The sequence below is a fragment of the Hyperoodon ampullatus genome (assembly GCF_949752795.1).
Source record: "Hyperoodon ampullatus genome assembly, chromosome: 2".
NCBI lineage: Eukaryota > Metazoa > Chordata > Mammalia > Artiodactyla > Ziphiidae > Hyperoodon > Hyperoodon ampullatus.
Genome location: NC_136915.1, coordinates 43910245 through 43925042, shown reverse-complemented (window position 1 = coordinate 43925042; position 14798 = coordinate 43910245). Strand labels below are relative to the sequence as shown.

At 38.6% G+C, this 14798-nt stretch overlaps 1 protein-coding gene across 3 annotated transcripts in view; it reads left to right on the top strand.

Annotated features, from left to right (window-relative positions):
• The window catches only part of EPS15 (epidermal growth factor receptor pathway substrate 15), a gene marked incomplete at both ends in the record, with an annotated part of 167787 nt that overhangs the window by 102336 nt on the left and 50653 nt on the right, over positions 1 to 14798 (top strand). For all 3 annotated transcript variants that reach the window (XM_079727163.1, XM_079727162.1, XM_079727161.1), the window contains 2 exons: positions 13000 to 13161; positions 13559 to 13756. In XM_079727163.1, the coding sequence (XP_079583289.1) occupies positions 13000 to 13161; positions 13559 to 13756 (360 nt within the window). The remainder of the gene's footprint in view (positions 1 to 12999; positions 13162 to 13558; positions 13757 to 14798) is intronic.

Below are 14798 nucleotides of genomic sequence, written 5' to 3'. Positions count from 1 at the left end.
CTGAGGAAGAAGCCAGAGAGAGAGACTTCTTATTAAAAGTTGATTCCATTATTGTACTTATTATTCTGGAATTTTCTTAAAGGTGATACAAAGTTAAGAGATCATCATTAATATATTTCTCTTTGTGGTAGTGAGATATGGAATGGTTACCTCAATTACATTATTTTTGTGCAATTTTTGAGCTTCTTAAGAAATGCAAGAGTCATAGACTTTAAGCAGTTATTGCTGAAAATAGATTAAGAATGGAAGATAAAATAATCTCAAAAGTTTTCTCAATCTGAAGCGATAGATATAGTTACTGATATAATATTGGACAGCTTCTAAATTTAGCTAGATAATGTTTCAAAGTACAAAGGTTTTTGCAGTAGACAATATTTTTTTATTTGTGTACATCTATCTATGGTTTTTCACTATTGCATCTTTTGAGGATGTGAATTTTAAATAGCCACTTTGGGAGAACACTAAAATTTACATTGTTCTTTTCAGGCTAAATCAGCTACCCTCGAATTTTTGATTTCTTATATTCATAGAAGTTTTGTTATCAGTCAAAATTGCTTTGTTATATGCTTGTCCTTCTTTTACTTACTTAGTGGTGATGGTAAGGTATATGTTAATCCTTAAGCTTTGCCGAATCCAAAATGTGTGCTTGGCAGAGGAAGTCTAAATTGTTGAATTTTTTTGCATAAGGTGCTGTAAATAAAAGATATCTTGGGGCATGGTTAGTATAGGCCAAGTTCTAATGGTTGAGTGTGCAAGTTCATTGAAAAAAAACCATAGGATTAAAGCTTTGCAGTAGTGGATTCATTACTCATTCCACCCCAATACAGGTGTTGTATTGTCCATGGTAATGAGATACTAGATTAAGAATAACATGGATAATTGACATCTACAAGTATTTAAAACTTTTCATTTTAGTGATTATTTTCAATTTTCTGGAGCAAGACAACTTACCTGAAAATGGTTACAAGTATATTGTATTACCTATTGAGTTAACTCTGATTTAGCCATTGGTAATGAGGCACAGACTAGGAATAACATGAATAATTAAGATCTGTAACTAACTTGAACTCCTAGTGCTTATTTTCTAATTTCTCTGGCAAAAGGCAGTTTACTAGAGCTTATTAATAACTTTCAGAATCAAAGAACTTCACTGCTTCTTTCTGACCTCACTTTCTAATGTAGGTGCTAATGAATAATGCCAAAATGAAGACATCAAGGGAGAAGTAAGGGAATATTGACCATCAGTAAATGTCTTTCTGCCTAATCCAAACTTGGCTTTTCTGAGTATTCTTGCTTTTCTCCATACTTATAAAGTCACAGATAGTGATTATATGAGCTCATATCTCAAGTACAGAAACCAAACTTTCAAAGCCTCTTTAGATGTGACCAAAGTGCCAGAAGATTAGGGTTTTTTTTTTTTAGCATGTATATAGTCTTCCTAATTCAGTTAAATTAGAAAATCTGCTACATAATTAATTTCTACCTGTTTGTTTCCTGTATGTATTCCCATGAATTACCATCTTGAAAAGTTACAGTTCAAGACCTTTTTCTTAAAGAGCAAACCAGCAGGTAACTTCCTATTTTATGTCGTGAGATGATCACTTAACTCATATGATGTACACTGCTAGTTTGTCAAGTTCCATGGAGAAATTAGGCCCAAAATGATCCAAGGAGGGGAAACTGTAAAAGGATGTTCTATCTCAAATGTTTATGGTTTAAGCTTTTGTTGTTGTTACAGGGAGAAGGTAGACCCACATTCTTTCCTACCTTAAACTGCATATGTACAGTTTTATTAAAAATTTTCTTCAGGTAGTCAACACATATTTAGGAATTCACCCTCTCATATGTATGCTTTTCTGTTTTGCATAGAAGTTTATAGGAAATGACTTGGTGTCAGACAAACTTAATTCAGTTCCTGGTTCTGGCTCTTCCAAGGTTTGAGATCCTAAGGAAGAAATTCAACCACTCTACACATTAGTTTTCTCTTCTGTAACATGAGATAATAAAAATACCAAACAGTTTGCTGTTAGAATAAAACGATATAATGCAGGTAAAGTGCCTCAGAGTGATTGGCACAAGGTAAGCGTTCAGTATATGTTCTAATTAATAGTAGTATTCTATATCTTACTGTCATCTCTTTGTTACTCTCCCTTCATCATCATGCTCTTCTCTGACTTTTGTCTTCACATGGCTATCTGCTATAGGACTAAACAATTTGAAAATACCTTTTTTGTTGTTGTTGTTGCTGTCACTTTAGCTACCAGCCTATCTTTCTCTATTGTTGTTTCTTTGTGTGGCCCTTTTCCCCCTTCCTAGCTTTTCAGTAACCCTACTTAGTTTCCTGTTCACCCATACCATTGTGCTTAATTTATCTCCCCAGGACCAAGAATAATCTTAAGGCCAAATCCATTGGTCCTTCCTACATTAGTTACTGATTTCTTGGGTTGCATTCTCCTAGATATTCATAGCCCTACCTCTTTGACCTCTTGCTTCTGTTGCCTTTGCCAGGGACAGATGGACACACTCCGACCCCCTCTTTCCTCCCTTTTCCATACCCCCTGTCATCCATATTACTGATAACTCACAAATATTTGTCAAACCTTCAGTTCTCTTGAGTGCCAGTCTGACATCTCCAGTAAGGCATTTTGAGGTTTATCATTTCAAAGCCAGTATATCTAAAATGAGTCTCATCTTGTTGAAAAAAATTGGCTTCAAGTTTTGAACTTTCCTGTTTCTGTCAGTGTTTTTCTTTCTCACTACTGCCACCCTTATCACCTAACATCTGAAATTTTGACGTCAGATGTAAGTGCTTATTCCATCCTCCTCCTGCCTTTCTTCCTAAACCAATTTTAGTTATGACTCTCAGATGTGAAAATCTTTACTCCTGCCCCCTGCCACTGTTAATAATGGGAGGATGTCATCCTCATGGATATATTGGAATTGGAAAAAAAATTAGGCCATCCTCTTGTACTACTTATTTTTTGATTGCCTGCCTCTGAACTGTGCGCCATACACATGCTCTTTTTTATTCTCACCCTTATACCTTTTGTTGTTGCAATCTAGAATGTTCCTTACCCCCCTGCTTATGTGAATTCTACCCATGGCTTAAAGTCCAGCTCAAACTCACCACTTTTCTAAACTTTCTCTTCTCTGTCCCTTCAGTCTATACCTGTCTTTCCTGTATTGGAACTCCCAGAGGAGTGTGTATACACATATATGGCACGTTCAGTACGTTACCTTATTGTACTACTTTAATGTGTATGTATGTAGATTCCAATATCTTATAGCTTATATTGTGAGCTCCTTAAGCTTAGAAATTGTACCTTGGATCTTATTTTTCACTATGTATGGTAATGTATTCTTAGATGGTGGCAAATTTAAGGAAGATATTGACAGTAGAAATGAATAAACTTCCATTTTGTGCATGAAATTAAAAATAGGGCAACACACACTCAGAAACCACAGGCAGAATGGATTGGGAGCACAGTTGGTATCATGAAGAGTCAGACATTTCCATACTGCCTTCAAGAGAGAGAAGCTCCCAATTATTTAAACTTTATCAGTAAAGATTTAGTAGTTCATAGTAATTGCCCATATTTTTTTTCCCTAGATGAAGAAGGATGACTTATTTTGGGTAGGAATAAAATTAGATACATGAGCTCAACATTCTTTTCCTGGCGATAATGTTCTTAGAACATGCTGAGAAGCATATGATTGCGAAATAAAGGCAGGCTGTTAGTAGGGTTTTCTAACATTTACCCTAGTTTAATAGACTCCCTTTCTGGTTTTTGACTTAAACATCTTGCTCTATAGTTGATACTTTTTTATATGAAGAATATTCCTAGGGGCTTCCCTGGTGGTGCAGTGGTTAAGAATCCTCCTGCCAATGCAGGGGACACGGGTTCGGCCCTGGTCCGGGAAGATCCCACATGCCGCGGAGCAGCTAAGCCCGTGCGCCACAACTACTGAGCCTGCACTCTAGAGCCCGCGAGCCACAACTACTGAGCCCATGTGCCACAACTGCTGAAGCCCACGTGCCTAGAGCCCATGCTCCACAACACGAGAAGCCACCCCAATGAGAACACACCACAGCGAAGAGTAGCCCCCGCTCGCCCCAACTAGAGAAAGCCCACGCGCAGCAACGAAGACCCAACACAGCCAAAAATAAATAAATTAAAAAAAAAAGAATATTCCTACAACTTCCATTTTGAGAATTAGGCCAACATAACGAATGTACCTGATTATTTCTAGTTTTGGATTAGTCTGTAGAATTTTTTTTTAATCACTTAAATAGCATTATCTGTAAGATTACCAAAATACTTCAAATTACCTTTGTTCTTTTTAATAGTTCTTCAAGTATGGATATACTAGTGTACAAGTACAGATATACTGTATATATGGTTTGGTTTTTTTTTTAAGTTTTATTCATAAATTAGTGTCCTGTTGTTTATTTTTTTACTCTGTATTTATATGAAACAGATACAAATGTATTCATGTTTCATAGATTTACCTCTTTAGTTGTACAACTGACTTGGGTTGCTAAAATGAATTATTTTATTCTTAAATATAGCTGAGAGTTTTTATGTATTTGTTTAAATTTTATTTCCAATACCCCCCGTAGCACTTCAGGGAATATGGAGGAATGGGGACAAATTTATCATTTTCTTTAACTTGTGTGACTTCTAGAAAATAGGACACTTCCCTTGAAATTTATTTTTATTTTTCTTATTTTTTTGAAATTTACTTGAAAATAAAGCCAAGATCCCAGTTCAGGGATCCCTTCATTCCTGGATGAGGAGCCTTGGATGTGGCTTGCTTTGGTATTTTTCTAAAACAGACCTTGGCAACGCATTACAGTAGTCTTGTTCACTTTATCCTTGCCATTTTCTAATTGCTGCTATCCTCTTTTCTTTTGTTGTTGATGACACAGGTGAGCAAGTAGAGCATGATCATGGAAAGTAGAGCGTAACTAGGAAGGCATCTGCAAATGTCTTTAGTCACTCACTTGATGAAATGGCATTTGATAGTAACTGAGGTTGCACACTAATTCAGGAGAGGATTTTCCCAAAGGGCTACCTTAAGATTAAAAGAAAGTTATCCTAGTTTAGTGGAAGACACTGTTTGCAAGAGAACCTGCTGCTGCCCTAGTCAAGGGTGGGCAGGAGGTGGGGGCAGGGAGGGAGATGTACATCTGTTGCCTTTACTTAGTCTCAGGATAAGCAAGTCTGTACCAAAATAAAATAGCCAAGTATATTTGGATATTGAAACTTTTGTGAAAATGCATTACAGTGGTAGTAGTCCAACCAAGTAATTTTACAGTGAAGTTTGATTCTTATTCTTGTTCACGTGTATGTTTGCATCTGTTCATTTTGATTTTGTGCAGTTTACTAAGTTTGCTTACTGAAAAAGAAGACCTTTGTGTGAGTGGATTAATGTTGGAATTTTTTTTTAGAGAAGATCTTTTTCATATTTAGATGAGACATGGAGAAACATTAATTATAATTAATTTTAATATGGACATCTATCCAGCTTAAAATATATCACTAATGTGAGGTAGTTTCTCAGTAACCTTTCGCTTAAGGCCTGTGCTTTTGTGTTACTATGCGGATTTTTTACTGTAGCTAAGAAGTGAGGTTGGGGGCTTCCCTGGTGGCGCAGTGGTTGAGAGTCCGCCTGCCGATGCAGGGGACACCGGTTCGTGCCCTGGTCTGGGAGGATCCCACATGCCACGGAGCGGCTAGGCCCGTGAGCCATGGCCACTGGGCCTGCGCGTCCGGAGCCTGTGCTCCGCAATGGGAGGGGCCACAACAGTGAGAGGCCCGCGTACCGCAAAAAAAAAAAAAAAAAGGAGTGAGGTTGGGAAATTTGAGTGAATGTGTTTGCTCTTTGGAAGAGAAAGGGCAAGAATGAGTAAATATTATATTGGCTTGTTTATTCCCTTTCCTCTTGCATAAACTTTTCTTCTAGGGGTGCGTTTAAAGTGACTCTAAAATGCAAGTTTTGAAATCTGGTTCATTTTATTAAAGGAAACCAGCATCAATCCCACTATTGGTAGTTCGTACATAAAAATTCAGTTATGTTGGAATATTTTTATATTGGTATGAAACCATGAGAGGTATGTGATACTTAAAAAACTGCAAACTTGACATTTTATGATTATAAAGGTAACATGGGTCCCTAGTAATCATGTAAAATAAAGAAAAATATAAAAGGAAAGAAACCCTACAATTTCACGTTCCAGGGAGAGCCATTGTAACATTTTGCTATATTTTCTATGAATGTATATAAATGGCTTTATATTTATTTGCCATTATACTGTATATGCCTTTGTATTCAACTTTTAATTTTTATTATATTTTATGTTTTGTCTGCGTTCGGTCTTCGTTGCTGTGCGCGGGCTTTCTCTAGTTACGGCGAGTGGGAGCAACTCTTCGTTGCGGTGCATGGGGTTCTCCTGCGGTGGCTTCTCTTGTTGCAGAGCATGGGCTCTAGGTGCGCGGGCTTCAGTAGTTGCCACGGGCCCTAGAGTGTGCGGGCTTCAGTAGTCGTGGCTTGCGGGCTCTAGAGCGCAGGCTCAGTAGTTGTGGCACACGGGCTTAGTTGTTCCACGGCATGTGGGATCTTCCCGGACCAGGGATCGAACCCATGTCCCCTGCCTTGGCAGACGGATTCTTAACCACTGTGCCACCAGGGAAGTCCCTGTATTCAACTTTTAAAAATTAGCATTATGTCCTAGACATTTTCTTACATTACGTGACCCTTTTTTTTTTTTTTTTTTTTTTTGCGGTATGTGGGCCTCTCACTGTTGCGGCCTCTCCCGTTGCGGAGCACAGGCTCTGGACGCGCAGGCTCAGCGGCCATGGCTCACGGGCCTAGCCGCTCCGCGGCATGTGGGATCTTCCCGGACCGGGGCACAAACCCGTGTCCCCTGCATCGGCAGGTGGACTCTCAACCACTGCGCCACCAGGGAAGCCCCCTACGTGACCCTTTTAAGGCAAATTTTATTTTTCTTAATTGTACTTACAATGTAAGTAGAGACATCATAATTACATCTATTTATAAAGACTAGGTATTATTAGTGATGTGAAGTCCAAGATTTTTCTTCGGGGTTTGAGAGGGTAGGAAATTAGACTAGAATATTCGAAGATGGGAATAAGTAACATATTTTTCCTATTCCTATTAAGCATTTCTTAAAAAATGCTTTTTGGATCAGTATATCATTATATATAAACCATATAATAATTTTATGAACAGAGTATTGACAGTGGATTGTTTTTCCCAAATATAAAATTACTTCAGATCTGCAGGTGGCATGCTTTCAAAATATTTTGTAATTGAATTATGAGAATTTTTCAAACCACTGTAGTTTTTCAAGCTACTGCGTTAAAGTGAAGCTGTTACTATGCTTTCCTGAAGAGTAAGAATAGAATATAATATAAATGTAAAAAAAGAAATTCATAAGTTTAAAAGCATGAGAAAGGTATATGCCACAGTGACGTGCTAAATCAGTAAAGATTATTTCCATATAATGGAAATTTTATTATTTAAAAATTTTTAAAAACTTTTTGGCTGTGCCACATGGGATGTGGGATCTTAATTCCCCAACTAGCAGTTGAACCCGGGTCCCCTGCATTGGAAGTATGGAGTCTTAACCACTGGACTAACAGGGAAGTCCCTGGAAATTTTAAATGTCAAATCAGTCTTGGTCTATTGACTGTACAAATATTGAATCAGCATAGAAATTTAGATATTATTTTAATTTAACAAAATGCATTTATTATAGGTCAGTTAGAGGCTAGTTTTAATATTTTGCTATAGTTTAAATGCAGAGTGAAGCTTTCCCATAGTATGTTGAAAGAACATAAAGCCCTTTCTGTCAGCCTCAGGCACGTTTCCCACTAGTTTCTCCTAGATACTAGAATCCTTGTGATAGTTACAAATCATTGCCTAATTAATCGTCTGGAATGTGCGAGGTATTGTAGTAGATTGTGGAACCTCTAAGAAAGATGAGGCATTGGCTCTGTCCTTCAGCAGGTTATTATTTAGAGGTAACTATAATACAGTGTAGTAAGTGTCATAATAGAGGTTAGGTACAAACTGCTGTAAGAGCACAGGTAAAGGAACTTTAAGGTGGGTCAGAGGATATTACATTTGGCTGGGCCTTGAAGAATGAAAAGTGAGCTTCCAGATAGTAATGGTATGGAAGGGCATTCAAGGCAGAGCAGATGGTGTAGGAAAGGCACACGGACATTGAAGTATATTGTCTATTGGAGAAAGAAGAGGGTCTATTGAGGATGGGGCACAGGTGACCATGAAGAAAAGAGGGTAGTAAAAGAGGAAGGATAATGTGGGGCCCAGAATTGAAGGTTCTAAGGTATCTTGTAGCCTGTTTTACTTTATCCTATAGATAAGAGGGAACCATCGTATATTTTTGAAATAGCAGAGTGATTAAAGAAATCTCCTTTGCAATGAGTTATTTTTTTAAGAAAGTTAGACATTTGGAATAGGAAGAAACAAAGGCAAAATAAATTATGAATCAGGAGAGGGACAATGAAAACTAGCATGTGTCTATTGAGAGCCAATGTGAGGTGCATATCTAAAGGTGTATCTCCATTTTGAGTGTGGATCGGTTAACAGTATAAGCAAGGTTAAAAATTTAGGCATGCTGCTAAATTAATAAGAAAGTACTAGCAGAGCTCACCATTATGAATCTGTAATCACCTAGACTCATGGAATGTTAGCCCAAGAAGAGTCTTTCATTGATTATCCATTGTGTTGGCTCTTTTAAGGGAATTTTTTAAGGAAAGCAGCATGGTAGTAGTTGTACTTTTAAATTAATCAGTTGGTTGAGAAAATATAAGTTAAAAAGCAATTATTAAAAACATTGTTCAGTGTCTTATTTAATCACAGAAGCATCTGCATATATTTGAAAAATAGTGGCACATGTGTGAAACAGTCTACAGACAGTGTATAGCATAGCATATAGCAGAGCTCAGACTCTGGAACGGGAAATGAGAACCTACTGTATTGCACAGGGAACTCTACTCAATGCTCTGTGGTGACCTAAATGAGAAGGAAATCCAAAAAAAGAGGGGATATGTGTATATGTATAGCTGATTTACTTTGCTGTACAGTATAAACTAACACAATATTGTAAAGCAACTATACTCCAATAAAAATTTTTTAAAAACCTAGTTTGAATTTATCACTTACTTAATTGTATCTTTGAACAAGTTACTTGCTCATCTGTGCCTCAATTTTCTCATGTGTAAAATGTGAATAATAGTATCTACCTCATAGACTTGTCATATGGTGTGTAAATGAGTGTAACAGTACCTAGCACAATGTAAGGGCCATTGAAAATGTTTGCTATCATGATGATGATGCTACCTTGTATAAGTCATGCAATCATTCAGAGACCTCTGATAAGTTTTTCTTCTATTTTCTTAGATTCTTATTCTGATGAATGATCATTGGGGTCTTTGAATAGTATGTTATTTAAAGGATATTGTTACTTTTAGAAACTTGTGTTCACAATTTTACTTCACTCTCTTCGAGATCTCTGCCCACCTCGTGCAGACACATGCCTTAGGAGTTATCAATCCATTCTTCTTTCTCACCCGTGGTTCCTGGAGACAATTAATCAAGTCCTAATTCCCTATGGAATCCTTTGTATATAATGAATTAACCTCTCTCCTGTCCATCTGCAGTGGTACTAGTAATTTACCATTCTTCAGAGAATTGGGAAAATAGTCATTCAAATGATCTTCTCTGGTTCAAATGAGGAACCCCAATTGTCAGAGGATATGTAAATTTGGCCATCTTGGCTGCTGTGTCTCATGGTGGTAATGATAATGGCAAGGTTGCATTCATCTCTCAACTCTCCCTTGTACAGAGATTTCCCATTGTATTTTTTTTTAATCTCTGTATCCGTTTTTTTAAAATAAATTTATTTATTTATTATTTTTGGCTGTGTTGGGTCTTTGTTGCTGCACACAAGCTTTCTCTAATTGTGGTGAGTGGGGGCTACTCTGTGTTGCAGTGTGCTGGCTTCTCTTGTTGCAGAGCACGGGCTCTAGGCGCATGGGCTCCAGTAGTTGTGGCGCATGGGCTCTAGAGTGCAGGCTCGGTAGTTGTGGCACACGGGCTTAGTTGCTCCGCGGCATGTGGGATATTCCTGGACCAGGGCTCGAACCTGTGTACCCTGCGTTGGCAGGCGGATTCTTTTTTTTTTTTTTTGCGTTACACGGGCCTCTCACTGTTGCGGCCTCCCCCGTTGCGGAGCACAGGCTCCAGACGTGCAGGCCCAGCAGCCATGGCTCATGGGCCCAGCCACTCCACGGCATGTGGGATCTTCCCAGACCAGGGCACGAACCCGTGTCCCCTGCATCGGCAGGTGGACTCTCAACCACTGCGCCACCAGGGAAGCCCGGCAGGCGGATTCTTAACCACTGTGCCACCAGGGAAGCCCCTAATCTCTGTATCCTTTATCATTAAGCATAAGGCCTAGCACATAGAAGAATCAATAAACATGTCATTTTCAAAATGGTTTATCTTTTTTTGTTTTAAGAAATTCTTTCTTACACTGAGATCTGTATTTTCTTCTGCACATTTTAAAGTTTTGTTTTTCACATTAGGTCTGTAATATACCTGGAATTAATTTTTCTGTTTGGTATGATTTAGAGACTTATAATTGTTTTCTTCTTGCCATACGGGTATGCCCAGCATCATTTATTGAATAGTTAGTTCTCTTTTCCTCTGGTCAATTTTAATGGCATGCCTTCGCATCATTTTTTCTGTATATATCTAGATCTGTGTCTAAGTTCTGTCTTCTCTTCCTTTGATCTGTTTGTCTATCCTTGCATCAAACCAGGCTGTCTTAGTTATCTTAGCTTTCCAGTAATTCATAGTATCTTATAGGGTAAGTCCTTTTTATATTTTATAATGCTGTTTTTGGTTTTTTTCTTTGTTCTTCCAAATGTGTTTTAGAATATGTTCTTCCAAAGCTTTTCAGGTTCCTTGGAAAATCTTGTTAGGATTTTCATTGGAGTGTATAGATTAATTAGGAGAGAATTAACATCTTTATTATGTTACTCATCATTCACTAAATAGTAATGGAGTACCTCTTGTATACTGGGAACTGGGAATTTAGCAGTGAAAAAAATTCGCAAATATCCCTGGACTCATGGAGCTTACATTCTAGTAGAAGGAAATATGTTCTATTACTCATAGTAGCCAAAACTAGGATCAATCTAAATGTCCATCAAATGTATATCCATACAATGGAATACTACTCAGCAATAAAAAGGAACAAACTACGTATACATGCAGTAACATGGATGAATCTCAAAATATACTGGGTATAAGAATACAGTAGACTACAAAACAAAAAAGAAAGAATACAGTAGGCTACACATTACCATAGACTACATATTACATGATTCTATTTATATGAAATGTCTATAAAAGGTAAAATTATAGCAACAGAAAGCAGGTCACTGGTTGCCTGGGGCTTGAAATGGGAATGAGAATTGACTCCTAAATGGTATGAAGGAACTTTTTAGGTTGTGGAAGTGTTATAAAGCTGAATTGTGGTGATCATTGCACAACTGTATATATTTACTAAAACTCACTGAATTGTATACTTACAATGGGCAACTTTTATGGTTGTATAAATTATATCTCATAAAGCTATTTAATTATTTTATGCCAACTCAGATGTAACTTGAAAACATGCTAAGTCGCAAAGAAGCCAGTCACAAAAAAACACGTTGTATGAGTCCATTCATATAAAATATCTAGAACAGACAAAGCTATAGAGATAAGAAGTAGATTGGTGGTTGCCTAGGGCTGGGGTGATGGGGAGGGAAATAGGGAGTGACTTGCTAACGGGTATGGGGTTTCTTTTTGCAGTGACAAAAATGTTCTAAAATTGTTGTGGTCATGGTTCCACAACTCTGTAAATATACTAAAAACCATTGACTAGTACACTTTAAATGGGTGAATTGTATGGTATGTGAATTATCTCAATAAAGCTCTTCTAGAAAATAAATAAAATTATATGCTGTATATGAAGGAGAATCAGTGGAGGGAGATGTTGGGGGGTGGTGGTGAGGAAAGCCTCACTGAGAAGTTAACAGTTGAGCAAAGACTTCAAAGAGATGGGGGATTGAGGCATGTGGATACTTGGGGGAAGAGCTTTCTAGGAAGAGGGGATAATCAGTGAAAGATCCTGAGAAGGGAGCATATCTGACATGTTTGAGAAGCAGCAGTAAGGCCAGTGTGGCTGAAATAGAGTGGGCAAGGGAGAGAGCAGTAGGAAATGAAGCTGGGAGATGGGATCACATGGGGCCATTGTAAAGACTTGGGTTTTTACAGTAAGGGAGATGAGGAGTCAGTGCAGAGTTTTGCGTAGAGGAGTGACATCATCTGACGTAGGTTTTTAACAGTGGCTGCTGTGCTGAAAATAAACTGAAAGGTAGCATGCGTGGAAGAAGGGAAACCAATTAGAAGACAGCAGTCTAGGAGAGAGAGAGAAGTGACTGGGACCAAGGTTGGAGAGAAACGTGGCCAGTTTTTTAAGTATATTTTGAAGGAAGGAGAAAAAAATTTGCTGACAGATTGGAGATGAGATGTGAGAGAAAGAGAAGAGTCAAAGAAGATGCTATATTTTTTGGCTAGAGAAAGTGAGAGGGGGGAAGATGGAGGATAAAGCAGATGGGGTGGGGGAAATGCCAGGAGTTCTGTTTTTGATATGTTAGAGAAGCCCATCAGACATCCAAGGATGGATTTGAGTAAGCGAATTGAATTTCTAAATCTGGAATCTAGGAAAGAAGTCCTCAAGTAAAGATTGTATTTAAAGCTATGAATCCTCCAATCCATCAGCACAATATACTTAATAAGATGAGACTTTACTTTCCCTTAAGATAGGCTTTTATAAATTGTTAACCTTCCCCTGCCTCCAAAGATAATAAATATGTTAATTTTCCTGTATTTCAGGATCTTCAAGATGAAGTTCAAAGGGAGAATACCAATCTGCAAAAACTGCAGGCCCAGAAACAGCAAGTACAGGAACTCCTTGATGGGCTGGATGAGCAGAAAGCTCAGCTGGAGGAGCAACTGCAGGAAGTCAGGAAGAAGTGTGCTGAGGAGGCCCAGCTGGTAAAGTCTGCCGGTTTACTGCTGCCTGTGTCTATACCTTAGTTGCTTTTGCTGGCTTAAGATGGAAACATCTTTGCTTCTTGTTGCTTTTATTGTTAGGTGGCAGTCTAGTCAACATGAAGTTCAGGGAATTGAAGGAGATGGGGCATGTTTCATCCAGAAATTACAGGGGAAATAGGACACTTCATATATTTTTTTTCCAAATTTTAGTTGGAGGTATGGTACCTATGCCTTCCACTCTCCTCTGTCAGTCCCCTGATTGCCCTTCTCTACAAAAAATACATCAAAAAACCACCAAAATAGTAAACTAAACAAATAAACATAATGTATTATGGAATATTTTAATGATATTTCTTTTTTTAATCCCCCTTTCTTCTCATTCACCTCTGTGTTATAGATCTCATCCCTGAAAGCTGAATTAACTAGTCAAGAATCACAGATCTCCACTTATGAAGAAGAGCTGGCCAAAGCTAGGGAAGAGCTGAGCCGCCTACAGCAAGAAACAGCAGAGTTGGAGGAGAGTGTGGAGTCAGGGAAGGCCCAGCTGGGACCTCTTCAGCAGCACCTGCAAGATTCACAGCAGGAAATAAGTTCAGTAAGTCTTTGTGGCAGTGAAAAATACACTCAAATGGACACTCACATACCCTTTCAGTAAATAATATTTTCTCGATCTGCTTCTTCTCCCTCTGCCTAGTTTATTTTTCATTTTCAGTCATTTTGTATGAATAGGCTTCTTGTCACCTGTCATAAGTTAAAACTGTCACGTATCTTGTACATCTTATGGTTATCACTGGAGTCTGGTTGAGTGTGCAGGATTTGTGGTTAGATGGCTTAGGTTTAAATGCTGGCTCTGCCACTTACTGCCTCAATCTTCTCAGTATCAGATTCCTCATCTTTAAAATTGGAGGACTTGGGGGGACTTGTCTGGTGGTGCACAGGTTAAGAATCCACCTGCCAACGCAGGGGACACAGGTTCGGGCCCTGGTCCGGGAAGATCCACATGCCGCAGAGCAGCTAAGCCCATGCGCCACAACTACTGAGCCTGCGCTCTAGAGCCCGCGAGTCACAACTACTGAGCCCACGTGCCACAACTACTGAAGCCCACGTGCCTAGAGCCCCTGCTCCACAGCAAGAGAAGCCACTGTGGTGAGAAGCCCATGCACTGCAACGAAGAGTAACCCCCACTCGCCGCAACTAGAGAGAGCCCACACGCAGCAATGAAGACCCAACGCAGCCAAAAATAAATTTATTTTAAAAAAAAATTGGAGAATTGGGAATTTTCTAGTGGTCGAGTGGTTAGGACTCTGCCCTTTCACTGCCGAGGGCCCAGGTTTAACCCCTGGTCGGGGAACTAAGATACCGCGTAAGCTGTGTGGCATGGCCAAACTTTAAAAAATAAATAAAATTGGAGAATTAACAGTACTCCTCTACCTCCTAGAGCTGCTTGTAAAGTTTCAGTGAGGCAAAACCAGTGAGTCATTTGAGCACAGTGTTTGGTAAATAAGTGCTCAGTATGTGTTGCTTATTTTTGTAAATAATAACCCAGTGCCTTCCCTTTTGGGATTCTTATCTTAAAATCAGTTTTGCTCATTTAGAGACCTGTTATTTTTGTAATTAGGAAATTGTTCTTTATATAG